This window comes from Bombina bombina, chromosome 6 (genome assembly GCF_027579735.1).
Source record: "Bombina bombina isolate aBomBom1 chromosome 6, aBomBom1.pri, whole genome shotgun sequence".
NCBI classification, from domain to species: domain Eukaryota; kingdom Metazoa; phylum Chordata; class Amphibia; order Anura; family Bombinatoridae; genus Bombina; species Bombina bombina.
Window position 1 is genome coordinate 733,758,348 of NC_069504.1, and position 20,088 is coordinate 733,778,435.

Below are 20,088 nucleotides of genomic sequence, written 5' to 3' on the forward strand. Positions count from 1 at the left end.
ACCAGAGACTCACTCCGTTGGTGGCTGTCCCTGGACAACCTGTCACGAGGGATGACATTCCGCAGACCAGAGTGGGTCATTGTCACGACCGACGCCAGTCTGATGGGCTGGGGCGCGGTCTGGGGATCCCTGAAAGCTCAGGGTCTTTGGTCTCGGGAAGAATCTCTTCTACCGATAAATATTCTGGAACTGAGAGCGATATTCAATGCTCTCAAGGCTTGGCCTCAGCTAGCGAGGGCCAAGTTCATACGGTTTCAATCAGACAACATGACAACTGTTGCGTACATCAACCATCAGGGGGGAACAAGGAGTTCCCTGGCGATGGAAGAAGTGACCAAAATCATTCTATGGGCGGAGTCTCACTCCTGCCACCTGTCTGCTATCCACATCCCAGGAGTGGAAAATTGGGAAGCGGATTTTCTGAGTCGTCAGACATTGCATCCGGGGGAGTGGGAACTCCATCCGGAAATCTTTGCCCAAGTCACTCAGCTGTGGGGCATTCCAGACATGGATCTGATGGCCTCTCGTCAGAACTTCAAAGTTCCTTGCTACGGGTCCAGATCCAGGGATCCCAAGGCGGCTCTAGTGGATGCACTAGTAGCACCTTGGACCTTCAAACTAGCTTATGTGTTCCCGCCGTTTCCTCTCATCCCCAGGCTGGTAGCCAGGATCAATCAGGAGAGGGCGTCGGTGATCTTGATAGCTCCTGCGTGGCCACGCAGGACTTGGTACGCAGATCTGGTGAATATGTCATCGGCTCCTCCTTGGAAGCTACCTTTGAGACGAGACCTTCTTGTTCAGGGTCCGTTCGAACATCCGAATCTGGTTTCACTCCAGCTGACTGCTTGGAGATTGAACGCTTGATCTTATCGAAGCGAGGATTCTCAGATTCTGTTATCGATACTCTTGTTCAGGCCAGAAAGCCTGTAACTAGAAAGATTTACCACAAAATTTGGAAAAAATATATCTGTTGGTGTGAATCTAAAGGATTCCCTTGGGACAAGGTTAAGATTCCTAGGATTCTATCCTTCCTTCAAGAAGGATTGGAAAAAGGATTATCTGCAAGTTCCCTGAAGGGACAGATTTCTGCCTTGTCTGTGTTACTTCACAAAAAGCTGGCCGCTGTGCCAGATCTTCAAGCCTTTGTTCAGGCTCTGGTTAGAATTAAGCCTGTTTACAAACCTTTGACTCCTCCTTGGAGTCTCAATTTAGTTCTTTCAGTTCTTCAGGGGGTTCCGTTTGAACCCTTGCATTCCGTTGATATTAAGTTATTATCTTGGAAAGTTTTGTTTTTAGTTGCAATTTCTTCTGCTAGAAGAGTTTCAGAATTATCTGCTCTGCAGTGTTCTCCTCCTTATCTGGTGTTCCATGCAGATAAGGTGGTTTTACGTACTAAACCTGGTTTTCTTCCAAAAGTTGTTTCTAACAAAAACATTAACCAGGAGATTATCGTACCTTCTCTGTGTCCGAAACCAGTTTCAAAGAAGGAACGTTTGTTGCACAATTTGGATGTTGTTCGCGCTCTAAAATTCTATTTAGATGCTACAAAGGATTTTAGACAAACATCTTCCTTGTTTGTTGTTTATTCTGGTAAAAGGAGAGGTCAAAAAGCAACTTCTACCTCTCTCTCTTTTTGGATTAAAAGCATCATCAGATTGGCTTACGAGACTGCCGGACGGCAGCCTCCCGAAAGAATCACAGCTCATTCCACTAGGGCTGTGGCTTCCACATGGGCCTTCAAGAACGAGGCTTCTGTTGATCAGATATGTAGGGCAGCGACTTGGTCTTCACTGCACACTTTTACCAAATTTTACAAGTTTGATACTTTTGCTTCTTCTGAGGCTATTTTTGGGAGAAAGGTTTTGCAAGCCGTGGTGCCTTCCATTTAGGTGACCTGATTTGCTCCCTCCCTTCATCCGTGTCCTAAAGCTTTGGTATTGGTTCCCACAAGTAAGGATGACGCCGTGGACCGGACACACCTATGTTGGAGAAAACAGAATTTATGTTTACCTGATAAATTACTTTCTCCAACGGTGTGTCCGGTCCACGGCCCGCCCTGGTTTTTTTAATCAGGTCTGATAATTTATTTTCTTTAACTACAGTCACCACGGTACCATATGGTTTCTCCTATGCAAATATTCCTCCTTAACGTCGGTCGAATGACTGGGGTAGGCGGAGCCTAGGAGGGATCATGTGACCAGCTTTGCTGGGCTCTTTGCCATTTCCTGTTGGGGAAGAGAATATCCCACAAGTAAGGATGACGCCGTGGACCGGACACACCGTTGGAGAAAGTAATTTATCAGGTAAACATAAATTCTGTTTTTGCTATTATAGGGAGATTAGAAAGGAATATTTGTTTGGTTGTTTAAATACCTGTTAAATGAATTATTACTAAGGTGCTGATTCTAAAAAAAATCTCCAGTCTCAACATGTTTTCCACTCCAACACTCGCAGGGGCAGCCCTCATGGAATTCTATAAAAAATGGGCTGTCACTGAGAGTGGTGAGATGTCTCTCATAGAAATGATGATTACTCTCTGTTATGGAAAAGTTTGCAATAGAAGACAAAGTACAGAGGGAGACCCCGACATATGTTTAAAATGTAATATTCTGCCTAATACAAATCAAATTACGTTGTTTTCAGTGCACTGTACCTTCATTTCGCTGTTATTTTCGTATGCATAGGTTCCTTTCAGAGTAAATCGTTTTTCTAAATAGTTTGATAAAAGCACGCCACATGTTGTGAGAAAAAACAGTGAGACTTGCAGGGCAGAAATGTTTACAGAATTATGCTGGGATTTGAGAGACATTTTCATATACACCCATGGAATGCCCATTTTACAAAAAACAACAATTACGCTTTGTATTTTTGTACTTATAAGTACAAATCTCTATGGCCTAGATTTAGAGTTTGGCGTTAGCCGTGAAAACCAGCGTTAGAGGCTCCTAACGCTGGTTTTAGGCTACCGCCGGTATTTGGAGTCACTCAAAATAGGGTCTAACGCTCACTTTCCAGCCGCGACTTTTCCATACCGCAGATCCCCTTACGTCAATTGCGTATCCTATCTTTTCAATGGGATTTCTCTAACTCCGGTATTTAGAGTCGTTTCTGAAGTGAGCGTTAGACATCTAACGACAAAACTCCAGCCGCAGGAAAAAAGTCAGTAGTTAAGAGCTTTCTGGGCTAACGCCGGTTTATAAAGCTCTTAACTACTGTGCTCTAAAGTACACTAACATCCATAAACTACCTATGTACCCCTAAACCGAGGTCCCCCCACATCGCCGACACTCGAAAAAAATTTTTTAACCCCTAATCTGCCGACCGCCACCTACGTTATCCTTATGTACCCCTAATCTGCTGCCCCTAACACTGCCGACCCCTGTATTATATTTATTAACCCCTAATCTGCCCCCCTCAACGTCGCCTCCACCTGCCTACACTTATTAACACCTAATCTGCCAACCGCAAAGCGCCGCCACCTACGTTATCCTTATGTACCCCTAATCTGCTGCCCCTAACACCGCCGACCCCTATATTATATTTATTAACCCCTAATCTGCCCCCCACAACGTCGCCTCCACCTGCCTACACTTCTTAACCCCTAATCTGCCGACCGGACCTGAGCGCTACTATAATAAAGTTATTAACCCCTAATCCGCCTCACTAACCCTATCATAAATAGTATTAACCCCTAATCTGCCCTCCCTAACATCGCCGACACCTAACTTCAATTATTAACCCCTAATCTGCCGACCGAATCTCGCCGCTATTCTAATAAATGTATTAACCCCTAAAGCTAAGTCTAAACCTAATACTAACACCCCCCTAAGTTAAATATAATTTAAATCTAACGAAATTAATTATCTCTTATTAAATAAATTATTATTCCAATAGAATGCGAGCTCAATCTGATTGGCTGATCGGATCAGCCAATCGGATTGAACTTGATTCTGATTATTCCAATAGAATGCGAGCTCAATCTGATTGGCTGATCGGATCAGCCAATCGGATTGAACTTGATTCTGATTGGCTGATTCCATCAGCCAATCAGAATATTCCTACCTTAATTCCGATTGGCTGATAGAATCCTATCAGCCAATCGGAATTCGAGGGACGCCATCTTGGATGACGTCATTTAAAGGAACCGCCATTCGTCGTTCAGTCGTCGGCCAGGATGGATGTTCCGCGGTGGAGGTCTTCAGGATGCTGCCGCTTCGCTCCGGATTGATGCCGCTTGGATGAAGACTTCAATCGGATGGAAGACCTCTTCTGGCCCGCTTGGATGAAGACTTCAGCCGGATCATGGACCTCTTCAGCCCCCCGCTTGGGCTTGGATCAGGACATCGGAGGAGCTCTTCTGGACCGATCGGTGAACCTGGTATGGTGAAGACAAGGTAGGATGATCTTCAGGGGCTTACTGTTAGGTTTATTTAAGGGGGGTTTGGGTTAGATTAGGGGTATGTGGGTGGTGGGTTGTAATGTTGGGGGGGGTATTGTATGTTTTTTTTACAGGCAAAAGAGCTGAATTTCTTGGGGCATGCCCCGCAAAGGGCCCTGTTCAGGGCTGGTAAGGTAAAAGAGCTTTGAACTTTAGTAATTTAGAATAGGGTAGGGCATTTTTTTATTTTGGTGGGCTTTGTTATTTTATTAGGGGGCTTAGAGTAGGTGTAATTAGTTTAAAATTGTTGTAATATATTTCTAATGTTTGTAAATATTTTTTTATTTTTTGTAACTTAGTTCTTTTTTATTTTTTGTACTTTAGCTAGTTTATTTAATTGTATTTCTTTGTAGCAATTGTATTTAATTAATTTATTGATAGTGTAGTGTTAGGTTTAATTGTAGGTAATTGTAGGTAGTTTATTTAATTAATTTATTGATAGTCTAGTGTTAGGTTTATTTGTAACTTAGGTTAGGATTTATTTTACAGGTAAATTTGTAATTATTTTAACTATTTTAGCTATTAAATAGTTCTTAACTATTTAATAGCTATTGTACCTGGTTAAAATAAATACAAAGTTACCTGTAAAATAAATATAAATCCTAAAATAGCTATAATATAATTATAATTTATATTGTAGCTATATTAGGATTTATTTTACAGGTAAGTATTTAGCTTTAAATAGGAAAAATTTATTTAATAAGAGATAATTAATTTCGTTAGATTTAAATTATATTTAATTTAGGGGGGTGTTAGTATTAGGGTTAGACTTAGCTTTAGGGGTTAATACATTTATTAGAATAGCGGTGAGCTCCAGTCGGCAGATTAGGGGTTAATGTTTGAAGTTAGGTGTCGGCGATGTTAGGGAGGGCAGATTAGGGGTTAATACTATTTATGATAGGGTTAGTGAGGCGGATTAGGGGTTAATAACTTTATTATAGTAGCGCTCAGGTCCGGTCGGCAGATTAGGGGTTAATAAGTGTAGGCAGGTGGAGGCGACGTTGTGGGGGGCAGATTAGGGGTTAATAAATATAATATAGGGGTCGGCAGTGTTAGGGGCAGCAGATTAGGGGTACATAGGGATAATGTAAGTAGCGGCGGTTTACGGAGCGGCAGATTAGGGGTTAATAATAATATGCAGGGGTCAGCGATAGCGGGGGCGGCAGATTAGGGGTTAATAAGTGTAAGGTTAGGGGTGTTTAGACTCAGGGTACATGTTAGGGTGTTAGGTGCAGACGTAGGAAGGGTTACCGCATAGCAAACAATGGGGCTGCGTTAGGAGCTGAACGCGGCTTTTTTGCAGGTGTTTGGGGTTTTTTCAGCTCAAACAGCCCCATTGTTTCCTATGGGAGAATCGTGCACGAGCACGTTTTTGAGGCTGGCCGTGTCCGTAAGCAACTCTGGTATCGAGAGTTGAAGCTGCGTTAAAAATGCTCTACGCTCCTTTTTTGGAGCCTAACGCAGCCTTTATGTGGACTCTCGATACCAGAGTTATTTTTATGGTGCGGCCAGAAAAAAGCCGGCGTTAGTTTTTCGGGTCATTACCGACAAAACTCCAAATCTAGGCCTATGTGTTTTTTGCACATCCAGTGTATTTAAATTACGATTTACACTGTGCATATTTAATACACCTTATTCCTGTGTAATTTACATAAAAATTTTACATTTTTGGCAAAATACAATTTTCGGTGAATCATTTTGTAACGATTTTTGATGCACCTTAACCATAAATTTTTTTCCATGAGTATTTTTGTGTGAATGGTTCAATTATTCTTTTTGTATGATTTTTTTTTTGTATGCATCTCCTTCCTATATGAAAATGCAGTATACGGCCCTTGGCTTTAAGAGTTCCACCAGGGAAATAGAAGTACTGGCCACCATTCTTATAGAATCTCACACGTCCAGAGAGCATTTTAGTATCAGGGCCTAAGTAACTAAGCTAAATCATTGCAAGATACAAAAAATCCTGGAGAGGCCATTTAATTTTAGTACAGTGACTGTTTAACACATATTCCCTAATTTACTAAGAATAGAATGGTCTTTTGAGTCTCTCCAATTTGCGTGTTATTCTATACAACCTATCGGCAATATGGAGTAGTGACTGTTAATGAACAGGGTATTATAAAATAACACAGAAAATTATTACAGACTAACTCCTTTATACGTAGGGTCACTCAATGTATTGCTCTTTAGTGTAAGATCCACTTTTATAGAATATTAAAACTCACCTGCTGTCAAATCATCTCTTTCACATTGTTTTCTTTAACTTTTTCTCAGACTCGGTGCATGCTCACAGATGTTCTGATGACCCTATTGTTGAATCTTCTAAGTTTCCGGCTGCAAAACCACCAGATCCAAACCAGCCAGCAAAGATAGAGACAGACTATTGGCCTTGTCCACCTTCCTTAGCGGTTGTAGGTATGAATAATTTATCTGTCATTTTTACATCTTTATTATATATTTGTTAAGAGAATATTGTGCAGAGCCCATACCCACCCATGAGATTCAAGTAAAAATCCTTTGTCAAGTCAAACTTAAACTTTATTGGTTCAGATGGAACAAGCAAACTTAAAGGGACATTAAACTGCAGTACACAACTACAAAAAAATAGTAACTACTTGATATGTTATTGCATATCATCATGTTCCTGCAGCTCTTTACAAATCAGTTCTCCTGTTTTAATAGCTCAAAGGTGCCAGATACAGAAGCTCCGCCTCTTTGTACTGGGGGCCGCCATCTTGGAGCTTAGGTATTCTCACAGCCTTTGGCAGAAGCAATGCACACTCACAGATCAGTAATATTGCCTATTTTTTACAGCAGTATCATTTGCTTGGAGTTAGTGTGCACAATATATCATGTGAGCTTTACATTATTGTATTTTTTACACAGTTTTTCAGTTACACAAAATATATTTAAAAAAAAAACACTCAACAATAATATATAGCAATGCAGCCAAAGCAAATATGTACAGCTCCTGCTTTGTATCATGTACACTAACCTGAAGCACATTATATAACTGTAAAAAATAGGCAATATTACTGATCTGTGAGTGTGCACTGCTTATGTCACAGGCTCTGAGAATACCTGAGCTCCAAGATGGCAGCCCCAGTACAAAGAGGCGGAGCTTTAATATCTGACATCTTTAACCCCTTAAGGACCGGGCATTTTAGACAAAAACTTCCCCAAAAGACCAGAGCATTTTTAGCATTTTTGCCATCACTACATTTAAACAGAAATAGAGCCTTTTTTATATTTACCCATCAAAACTATATAAAATGTTTTAGTAGACAACCCTAGGTATTGATCTAGACCCATTTTGGTATATTTCATGCCACCATTTCACCCCCAAATGCGATCAAATTTAAAAAAATTGTTAACTTTTTCACAATTTTAGGTTTCTTACTAAAATTATTTACAAACAGCGTGTGCAATAATGGCACAAATGGTTGTAAATGCTTCTCTGGGATCCCCTTTGTTCAGAAATAGCAGACATATATGGGTTTGGCGTTGATTTTTGGTACAGAAGGCTGTATGCCCAGCAGTGAATGGGTTAATGAGGTAGCTTGTAGGGTTAATTTTAGCTTTAGTGTAGAGATTACCCTCCCACCTGACACATCCCACCCCCTGATACCTCTCTGATCCCTCTCAAACAGCTCTATTTCTTTCATGTAATTAGCAAGAGTCCATGAGCTAGTGACGTATGGGATATACATTCCTACCAGAAGGGGCAAAGTTTCCCAAACCTCAAAATGCCTATAAATACACCCCTCACCACACCCACAAATCAGTTTTTACAAACTTTGCCTCCCGTGGAGGTGGTGAAGTAAGTTTGTGCTAGATTCTTCGTTGATATGCGCTTCGCAGCAGGCTGGAGCCCGGTTTTCCTCTCAGTGTGCAGTGAATGTCAGAGGGATGTGAAGAGAGTATTGCCTATTTGAATTCAATGATCTCCTTCTACGGGGTCTATTTCATAGGTTCTCTGTTATCGGTCGTAGAGATTCATCTCTTACCTCCCTTTTCAGATCGACGATATACTCTTATATATACCATTACCTCTACTGATTCTCGTTTCAGTACTGGTTTGGCTTTCTACTACATGTAGATGAGTGTCCTGGGGTAAGTAAGTCTTATTTTTGTGACACTCTAAGCTATGGTTGGGCACTTTTATATAAAGTTCTAAATATATGTGTTTAAACATTTATTTGCCTTGATTCAGGATGTTCAACGTTCCTTATTTCAGACAGTCAGTTTCATTATTTGGGATGATGCATATGAATAATCAATTTTTCTTACCTTAAAATTTGACTTTTTTCCCTGTGGGCTGTTAGGCTCGCGGGGGCTGAAAATGCTTCTTTTTATTGCGTCATTTTTGGCGCGGACTTTTTTGGCGCAAATATTTTCTTTGTCATTTCCGGCGTCATTCTTATCGCCGGAAGTTGCGTAATTTTTTTGACGTTTTTGCGCCAAAAATGTCGGCGTCACCGGATGTGGCGTCATTTTTGGCGCTTTAAGCATTTAGGCACCAAATAATGTAAGCGTCTTTTTTTGGCGCTAAAAAATATGGGCGTCATTATTGTCTCCACATTATTTAAGTCTCATTGTTTATTTGCTTCTGGTTGCTAGAAGCTTGTTCATTGGCATTTTTCCCCATTCCTGAAACTGTCATTTAAGGAATTTGATCAATTTTGCTTTATATGTTGTTTTTTCTATTACATATTGCAAGATGTCTCAGATTGACCCTGAATCAGAAGCTACTTCTGGAAAATCGCTGCCTGATGCTGGATCTACCAAAGTTAAGTGTATTTGTTGTAAACTTGTGGTAACTGTTCCTCCGGCTGTTGTTTGTAATGAATGTCATGACAAACTTGTTAATGCAGATAATCAACATCTAATATTCAGGGTGTTCCTGTTAACATAAGAGATTTTGGCCTAGATTTGGAGTTTGGCGTTAGCCGTGAAAACCAGCGTTAGAGGCTCCTAACGCTGGTTTTAGGCTACCTCCGGTATTTGGAGTCACTCAAAATAGGGTCTAACGCTCACTTTTCAGCCGCGACTTTTCCATACCGCAGATCCCCTTACGTAAATTGCGTATCCTATCTTTTCAATGGGATCTTTCTAACTCCGGTATTTAGAGTTGTGTCTGAAGTGAGCGTTAGACATCTAACGACAAAACTCCAGCCGCAGGAAAAAAGTCAGTAGTTAAGAGCTTTCTGGGCTAACGCCGGTTTATAAAGCTCTTAACTACTGTACTCTAAAGTACACTAACACCCATAAACTACCTATGTACCCCTAAACCGAGGTCCCCCCACATCGCCGCCACTCGATTAAAATTTTTTAACCCCTAATCTACCGACCGCCACCTACGTTATCCTTATGTACCCCTAATCTGCTGCCCCTAACACCGCCGACCCCTGTATTATATTTATTAACCCCTAACCTGCCCCCCACAACGTCGCCGCCAGCTACCTACACCTATTAACCCCTAATCTGCCGACCGCAAAGCGCCGCCACCTACGTTATACTTATGTACCCCTAATTTGCTGCCCCTAACACCGCTGACCCCTGTATTATATTTATTAACCCCTAACCTGCCCCCCACAACGTCGCCGCCAGCTACCTACACCTATTAACCCTTAATCTGCCGACCGGACCGCATCGCTATTATTATAAAGTTATTAACCCCTAATCTGCCTCACTAACCCTATAATAAATAGTATTAACCCCTAATCTGCCCTCCCTAACATCGCCGACACCTAACTTCAAACATTAACCCCTAATCTGCCGACTGGAGCTCACCGCTATTCTAATAAATGTATTAACCCCTAAAGCTAAGTCTAACACTAACACCCCCCTAAGTTAAATATAATTTAAATCTAACGAAATAAATTAACTCTTATTAAATAAATTATTCCTATTTAAAGCTAAATACTTACCTGTAAAATAAATCCTAATATAGCTACAATATAAATTATAATTATATTGTAGCTATTTTAGGATTTATATTTATTTTACAGGTAACTTTGTATTTATTTTAACCAGGTACAATAGCTATTAAATAGTTAAGAACTATTTAATAGCTAAAATAATTACAAAATTACCTGTAAAATAAATCCTAACCTAAGTTACAATTAAACCTAACACTACACTATCAATAAATTAATTAAATAAACTACCTACAATTACCTACAATTAACCTAACACTACACTATCAATAAATTAATTAAATACAATTCCTACAAATAAATACAATTAAATAAACTAGCTAAAGTACAAAAAATAAAAAAGAACTAAGTTACAAAAAATAAAAAAATATTTACAAACATAAGAAAAATATTACAACAATTTTAAACTAATTACACCTACTCTAAGCCCCCTAATAAAATAACAAAGCCCCCCAAAATAAAAAAATGCCCTACCCTATTCTAAATTACTAAAGTTCAAAGCTCTTTTACCTTACCAGCCCTGAACAGGGCCCTTTGCGGGGCATGCCCCAAGAAGTTCAGCTCTTTTGCCTGTAAAAAAAAACATACAATACCCCCCCAACATTACAACCCACCACCCACATACCCCTAATCTAACCCAAACCCCCCTTAAATAAACCTAACACTAAGCCCCTGAAGATCTTCCTACCTTGTCTTCACCTCACCGGGTTCACCGATCTGTCCAGAAGAGCTCCTCCGATGTCCTGATCCAAGCCCAAGCGGGGGGCTGAAGAGGTCCATGATCCGGCTGAAGTCTTCATCCAAGCGGGGCAGAAGAGGTCTTCCATCCGATTGAAGTCTTTATCCAAGCGGCATCCATCCGGAGCGGAGCAGCAGCATCCTGAAGACCTCTGACGCGGAACATCCATCCTGGCCGACGACTGAACGACGAATGACGGTTCCTTTAAATAACGTCATCCAAGATGGCGTCCCTCGAATTCCGATTGGCTGATAGGATTCTATCAGCCAATCGGAATTAAGGTAGGAATATTCTGATTGGCTGATGGAGTCAGCCAATCAGAATCAAGTTCAATCCGATTGGCTGATCCGATCAGCCAATCAGATTGAGCTCGCATTCTATTGGCTGATCGGAACAGCCAATAGAATGCGAGCTCAATCTGATTGGCTGATTGGATCAGCCAATCGGATTGAACTTGATTCTGATTGGCTGATTCCATCAGCCAATCAGAATATTCCTACCTTAATTCCGATTGGCTGATAGAATCCTATCAGCCAATCGGAATTCGAGGGACGCCATCTTGGATGACGTCATTTAAAGGAACCGTCATTCGTCGTTCAGTCGTCGGCCAGGATGGATGTTCTGCGTCGGAGGTCTTCAGGATGCTGCCGCTCCGCTCCGGATGGATGCCGCTTGGATGAAGACTTCAATCGGATGGAAGACCTCTTCTGCCCCGCTTGGATGAAGACTTCAGCCGGATCTTGGACCTCTTCAGCCCCCCGCTTGGGCTTGGATCAGGACATCGGAGGAGCTCTTCTGGACAGATCGGTGAACCCGGTGAGGTGAAGACAAGGTAGGAAGATCTTCAGGGGCTTAGTGTTAGGTTTATTTAAGGGGGGTTTGGGTTAGATTAGGGGTATGTGGGTGGTGGGTTGTAATGTTGGGGGGCTTGGGTATTGTATGTTTTTTTTTACAGGCAAAAGAGCTGAACTTCTTGGGGCATGCCCCGCAAAGGGCCCTGTTCAGGGCTGGTAAGGTAAAAGAGCTTTGAACTTTAGTAATTTAGAATAGGGTAGGGCATTTTTTTATTTTGGGGGGCTTTGTTATTTTATTAGGGGGCTTAGAGTAGGTGTAATTAGTTTAAAATTGTTGTAATATTTTTCTTATGTTTGTAAATATTTTTTTATTTTTTGTAACTTAGTTCTTTTTTTATTTTTTGTACTTTAGCAAGTTTATTTAATTGTATTTATTTGTAGGAATTGTATTTAATTAATTTATTGATAGTGTAGTGTTAGGTTAATTGTAGGTAATTGTAGGTAGTTTATTTAATTAATTTATTGATAGGGTAGTGTTAGGTTTAATTGTAACTTAGGTTAGGATTTATTTTACAGGTAATTTTGTAATTATTTTAACTATTTTAGCTATTAAATAGTTCTTAACTATTTAATAGCTATTGTACCTGGTTAAAATAAATACAAAGTTACCTGTAAAATAAATATAAATCCTAAAATAGCTATAATATAATTATAATTTATATTGTAGCTATATTAGGGTTTATTTTACAGGTAAGTATTTAGCTTTAAATAGGAATAATTTATTTAATAAGAGTTAATTAATTTCGTTAGATTTAAATTATATTTAACTTAGGGGGTGTTAGTGTTAGGGTTAGACTTAGCTTTAGGGGTTAATACATTTATTAGAATAGCGGTGAGCTCCAGTCGGCAGATTAGGGGTTAATAATTGAAGTTAGGTGTCGGCGATGTTAGGGAGGGCAGATTAGGGGTTAATACTATTTATTATAGGGTTAGTGAGGCGGATTAGGGGTTAATAACTTTATTATAGTAGCGCTCAGGTCCGCTCGGCAGATTAGGGGTTAATAAGTGTAGGCAGGTGGAGGCGACGTTGTGGGGGGCAGATTAGGGGTTAATAAATATAATATAGGGGTCGGCGATGTTAGGGCAGCAGATTAGGGGTACATAGGGATAATGTAAGTAGCGGCGGTTTACGGAGCGGCAGATTAGGGGTTAATAATAATATGCAGGGGTCAGCGATAGCGGGGGCGGCAGATTAGGGGTTAATAAGTGTAAGGTTAGGGGTGTTTAGACTCGGGGTACATGTTAAAGTGTTAGGTGCAGACGTAGGAAGTGTTTCCCCATAGCAAACAATGGGGCTGCGTTAGGAGCTGAACGCAGCTTTTTTGCAGGTGTTAGGGTTTTTTTCAGCTCAAACAGCCCCATTGTTTTCTATGGGGGAATCGTGCACGAGCACGTTTTTGAGGCTGGCCGCTTGCGTAAGCAACTCTGGTATCGAGAGTTGAAGCTGCGTTAAATATGCTCTACGCTCCTTTTTTGGAGCCTAACGCAGCCTTTATGTGGACTCTCAATACCAGAGTTATTTTTATGGTGCGGCCAGAAAAAAGCCGGCGTAAGCTACGCGGGTCTTTACCGACAAAACTCCAAATCTAGGCCTTTGTTTCTAAATCTATTAAGAAGGCTATGTCTGTTATTCCTCCTTCCAGTAAACGTAAAAGGTCTTTTAAAACTTCTAATTTTTCAGATGAATTTTTAAATGAACATCATCATTCTGATTCTGTTTCTGATAATGATTTTTCTGGTTCAGAGGATTCTGTTTCAGAGATTGATACTGATAAATCTTCATATTTATTTAAAATGGAATTTATTCGTTCTTTACTTAAAGAAGTCTTAATTGCATTAGAAATAGAGGAATCTGGTCCTCTTGATACTAAATCTAAACGTTTGAATACGGTTTTTAAACCTCCTGTAGTTATTCCCGGAGGTTTTTCCCGTCCCTGATGCTATTTCTGAAGTAATTTCCAGGGAATGGAATAATCTGGGTAATTCATTTACTCCTTCTAAACGGTTTAAGCAATTATATCCTGTGCCATCTGACAGATTAGAGTTTTGGGACAAAATCCCTAAGGTTGATGGGGCTATCTCTACTCTTGCTAAACGTACTACTATTCCTACGGCAGATAGTACTTCCTTTAAGGATCCTTTAGATAGGAAGATTGAATCCTTTCTAAGAAAAGCTTACTTATGTTCAGGTAATCTTCTTAGACCTGCTATATCTTTGGCGGATGTTGCTGCAGCTTCAACTTTCTGGTTGGAAGCTTTAGCACAACAAGTATCAGATCATAATACTCATAGCATTGTTAATCTTCTTCAACATGCTAATAACTTTATTTGTGATGCCATCTTTGATATCATTAGGGTTGATGTCAGGTATATGTCTTTAGCTATTTTAGCTAGAAGAGCTTTATGGCTTAAAACTTGGAATGCTGATATGTCTTCTAAGTCAACTTTGCTTTCCCTTTCTTTCCAGGGTAATAAATTGTTCGGTTCACAGTTGGATTCTATTATTTCAACTGTTACTGGGGGAAAAGGAACTTTTTTACCACAGGATAAAAAATCTAAAGGTAAATTTAGGTCTGCTAATCGTTTTCGTTCCTTTCGTCACAATAAGGAACAAAAGCCTGATCCTTCCCCTACAGGAACGGTATCAGTTTGGAAACCATCTCCAGTCTGGAATAAATCCAAGCCTTTTAGAAAGCCAAAGCCAGCTCCCAAGTCCACATGAAGGTGCGGCCCTCATTCCAGCCCAGCTGGTGGGGGGCAGATTACGATTTTTCAAAGAAATTTAAATCAATTTGATTCACAATCTTTGGATTCAGAACATTGTTTCACAAGGGTACAGAATAGGCTTCAAGATAAGGCCTCCTGCAAGAAGATTTTTTCTTTCCCGTGTCCCAATCAATCCAGTGAAGGCTCAAGCATTTCTGAAATGTGTTTCAGATCTAGAGTTGGCTGGAGTAATTGTGCCAGTTCCAGTTCTGGAACAGGGGCTGGGGTTTTACTCAAATCTCTTCATTGTACCAAAGAAGGAGAATTCCTTCAGACCAGTTCTGGATTTAAAAATATTGAATCGTTATGTAAGGATACCAACATTCAAAATGGTAACTATAAGGACTATTCTGGCTTTTGTTCAGCAAGGGCATTATATGTCCACAATAGATTTACAAGATGCATATTCCGATTCATCCAGATCACTATCAGTTTCTGAGATTCTCTTTTCTAGACAAGCATTACCAGTTTGTGGCTCTGCCGTTTGGCCTAGCAACAGCTCCAAGGATTTTTACAAAGGTTCTCGGTGCCCTTCTATCTGTAATCAGAGAACAGGGTATTGTGGTATTTCCTTATTTGGACGATATCTTGGTACTTGCTCAGTCTTCACATTTAGCAGAATCTCATACGAATCGACTTGTATCGTTTCTTCGAGAACATGGTTGGAGGATCAATTTACCAAAGAGTTTGTTGATTCCTCAGACAAGGGTAACCTTTTTAGGTTTCCAGATAGATTCAGTGTCCATGACTCTGTCGCTGACGGACAAGAGAAGTCTGAAATTGGTTTCAGCTTGTCGAAACCTTCAGTCTCAATCATTCCCTTCGGTAGCCTTATGCATGGAAATTCTAGGTCTTATGACTGCTGCATCGGACGCGATCCCCTTTGCTCGTTTCCACATGCGACCTCTTCAGCTCTGTATGCTGAACCAGTGGTGCAGGGATTATACAAAGATATCACAATATCTTTAAAACCGATTGTACGACACTCTCTGACGTGGTGGACAGACCACCATTGTTTAGTTCAGGGGGCTTCTTTTGTTCTTCCGACCTGGACTGTGATCTCAACAGATGCAAGTCTGACAGGTTGGGGAGCTGTATGGGGGTCTCTGACAGCACAAGGGGTTTGGGAATCTCAGGAGGCGAGATTACCAATCAACATTTTGGAACTCCGTGCGATTTTCAGAGCTCTTCAGTCGTGGCCTCTTCTAAAGAGAGAGTCGTTCATTTGTTTTCAGACAGACAATGTCACAACCGTGGCATATGTCAATCATCAAGGAGGGACTCACAGTCCTCTGGCTATGAAAGAAGTATCTCGAATACTTGTATGGGCGGAATCCAGCTCCTGTCTAATTTCTGCGGTTCATATCCCAGGTATAGACAATTGGGAAGCGGATTATCTCAGTCGCCAAACATTACATCCGGGCGAATGGTCTCTTCACCCAGAGGTATTTCTTCAGATTGTTCAAATGTGGGGACTTCCAGAAATATATCTGATGGCTTCTCATCTAAACAAGAAGCTTCCCAGGTATCTGTCCAGATCCAGGGATCCTCAGGCGGAAGCAGTGGATGCATTGTCACTTCCTTGGAAGTATCATCCTGCCTATATCTTTCCGCCTCTAGTTCTTCTTCCAAGAGTGATTTCCAAGATTCTAAAGGAGCGTTCGTTTGTTCTGCTGGTGGCTCCAGCATGGCCTCACAGGTTTTGGTATGCGGATCTTGTCCGGATGGCTACTTGCCAACTGTGGACTCTTCCGTTAAGACCAGACCTTCTATCGCAAGGTCCTTTTTTCCATCAGGCTCTCAAATCCTTAAATTTGAAGGTATGGAGATTGAACGCTTGATTCTCAGTCATAGAGGTTTCTCTGACTCCGTAATTAATACTATGTTACAGGCTCGTAAATCTGTATCTAGGAAGATATATTATCGAGTCTGGAAGACTTACATTTCTTGGTGTTCTTCTCATCATTTTTCTTGGCATTCTTTTAGAACTCCTAGAATTTTACAGTTTCTTCAGGATGGTTTGGATAAAGGTTTGTCTGCAAGTTCCTTGAAAGGACAAATCTCTGCTCTTTCTGTTCTTTTTCACAGAAAGATTGCTAATCTTCCTGATATTCATTGTTTTGTACAGGCTTTGGTTCGTTTAAAACCTGTCATTAAGTCAATTTCTCCTCCTTGGAGTTTGAATTTGGTTCTGGGGGCTCTTCAAGCTCCTCTGTTTGAACCTATGCATTCGCTGGATATTAAATTACTTTCTTGGAAAGTTTTGTTTCTTTTGACCATCTCTTCTGCTAGAAGAGTTTCTGAATTATCTTCTCTTTCTTGTGAGTCTCCTTTTCTAATTTTTCATCAGGATAAGGCGGTGTTGCGAACTTCATTTAAATTTTTACCTAAGGTTGTGAATTCTAACAACATTAGTAGAGAAATTGTGGTTCCTTCATTGTGTCCTAATCCTAAGAACTCTAAGGAAAGATTGTTGCATTCTTTGGATGTAGTTAGAGCTTTGAAATATTATGTTGAAGCTACTAAAGATTTCCGAAAGACTTCTAGTCTATTTGTTATCTTTTCTGGTTCTAGGAAAGGTCAGAAGGCTTCTGCCATTTCTTTGGCATCTTGGTTAAAGTCTTTGATTCATCATGCTTATGTTGAGTCGGGTAGAACTCCGCCTCAAAGGATTACAGCTCATTCGACTAGGTCAGTCTCTACTTCCTGGGCATTTAGGAATGAAGCTTCGGTTGATCAGATTTGCAAAGCAGCAACTTGGTCTTCTTTGCATACTTTTGCTAAATTCTACCATTTTGATGTGTTTTCTTCTTCTGAAGCAGTCTTTGGTAGAAAAGTACTTCAGGCAGCTGTTTCAGTTTGATTCTTCTGCTTATAATTTCAGTTTTTTTCATTATAAGATTTAAACTTTGTTTTGGGTGTGGATTATTTTTCAGCGGAATTGGCTGTCTTTATTTTATCCCTCCCTCTCTAGTGACTCTTGCGTGGAAGATTCACATCTTGGGTATTCATTATCCCATACGTCACTAGCTCATGGACTCTTGCTAATTACATGAAAGAAAACATAATTTATGTAAGAACTTACCTGATAAATTCATTTCTTTCATATTAGCAAGAGTCCATGAGGCCCACCCTTTTTGTGGTGGTTATGATTTTTTTGTATAAAGCACAATTATTCCAATTCCTTATTTTTTATGCTTTCGCACTTTTTTTCTTATCACCCCACTTCTTGGCTATTCGTTAAACTGATTTGTGGGTGTGGTGAGGGGTGTATTTATAGGCATTTTGAGGTTTGGGAAACTTTGCCCCTCCTGGTAGGAATGTATATCCCATACGTCACTAGCTCATGGACTCTTGCTAATATGAAAGAAATGAATTTATCAGGTAAGTTCTTACATAAATTATGTTTTCCTCCCTCACCCCCATCTTAAGTATTGGCAGAAAGTCTGCCAGTATAAAAATAAAAGTTGTTTTTAATATATTTACTGCAGGGTAGTATCCCCCCTTACCTCCCTGATCCCCCCCAAACAGCTCTCTAACTCCCCCACCTCTACCTGTTTGCCTCCATCTTAAAGGGACACTAAACCCAAATCTTTTCTTTCATGATTCAAGTAGCGAATATAATTTTAACAACATTCCAATTTACTTCTATTATCTAATTCGCATCATTCTTTAGATATCCTTTATTGAAGAAATAGCAATGCACATGGGGGAGCCAATCACACAAGGCATCTATGTGCAGCAACCAATCAACAACTACTGAGCCTATCTAGATATGCTTTTCAACAAAGTATGTCAAGAGAATTAAGAAAATGAGATAATAGAAGTAAATTACAAAGTTGTTTAAAATGGCATACTCTTTTTAAATCACAAAAGAAAAGATTTGGGTTTCATATCCCTTTAAGTAGTCTGCCAGTACCCAGTTTGCTGCAAATTAGGCAAATTTTTTTTTTAAAAAAATACCCTTTTTTTTTTGTAGTGTAGCTGCCTTCCCCCTCAATACCCCCCTCCCAGATCCCTTTATGGCAACGGATCCCACATAGGATCCCTCTCATTGCCCCACCTTCCCACTCTCTGACGCATGTTTTTTTTTTATCCCAACGCCTGTAGCGTGGCTTAGCGTTCCAACCCGTTCCCGCCCTCCTCCAGCCCCCTACATTGATGGTCCACCCACCTGCCTCCCTTCTTACCCTCCCACCGACCAACGATCGGCACCACCGCTGTCCGATGCAGAGAGGGCCACAGAGTGGCCCTCTTTGCATCAGTAACTCTGAAAATCTATTTCTGCAGTGCCCCACTCGTGGGGAGTGCATAACTAGCGCAATCTCGCTATTTTTTGCGAGATCACAGCAGAGAGAAGCCCAGGACTGCAGCGACGTACAGGGTATGTCACTGGTGCTTAAAGGCATAACGACCAGGGTACGGCGCTGTTTGTTAAGGGGTTAAGCTATTAAAACAGGAGAACAGATTTGTACAGAGCTGCAGGGACAGGATGATATGCAATTATATAGTTACTAGTTACTATGCTTTTGTAGTTGTGTACAGCAGTTTAATGTCCCTTTAAGATACTTTACAATTTACTACTAATATCAAATTTGCTTTGTTGAAAAGCATGTCTAGGTAGGTTCAGGGGCAGCAGTGATTGGTGGCTACGCACATATACCTCTTGTCATTTGCTCACCAGGTTTGTTTAGTTTGTTTTCTCACAACTGGTTCAGTATGTGTAGATGCAATATATACTTGTACTTGTATGTATGTTTACGTTTCTGTGTCAGTTACTAAGTCATATAGTTTATTTACATTTTTAAAGAAAATGTAACATACAAAAAAGGGAAAAAAGCAGTATTCCAGAGCCTAGTGAGGTATTCATATTTGGTTTGTTATTACATGGTGAATGGCACTTCTAAGTTGTCACTCCAATCACCTTATCAGTTTCACCTACAGCAGTTCTGACTGAATACCATCATTTATATACAACTGGCCCATTCTTGACACCTTAAAGGGACAGGAAACCCCAACATTTTCTTTCATGATTTAGATAGAACATACAAATTTTAAACAACTTTGCAAATTACTTCCATTATCAAATTGGCCTCATTCTCTTGTTATCCTTTGCTGAAAGAACAGCATTGCACTACTGCAGCTAGCTGAACACATCTAATTAGCCAATCACAAGAGACAAATGTGTGCAGGCACCAATTAGCAGCAGCTCCCACTAGTGTATGATATGTGCGTATTCTTTTTCAACAAGGGATACCAAGAGAACAAAGCACATTAGAAAATAGAAGTGAATTTAAAAGTGTCTTAAAGTTACATACTCTATCTGAATCATGCAAATTTAATTTTGAC

The 20,088-nt window shown here is 40.3% G+C and overlaps 1 protein-coding gene across 2 annotated transcripts in view; it reads left to right on the forward strand.

The window, feature by feature from the left end:
• The window catches only part of DMTN (dematin actin binding protein), a 168,259-nt gene that overhangs the window by 82,941 nt on the left and 65,230 nt on the right, over positions 1 to 20,088 (forward strand). For both annotated transcript variants that reach the window (XR_008402885.1, XM_053717953.1), the window contains exon 9: positions 6,716 to 6,856. Coding sequence is in view for 1 of the 2 variants with exons in the window: in XM_053717953.1 (XP_053573928.1) it covers positions 6,716 to 6,856 (141 nt within the window). In the remaining variant the exon portion in view is untranslated. The remainder of the gene's footprint in view (positions 1 to 6,715; positions 6,857 to 20,088) is intronic.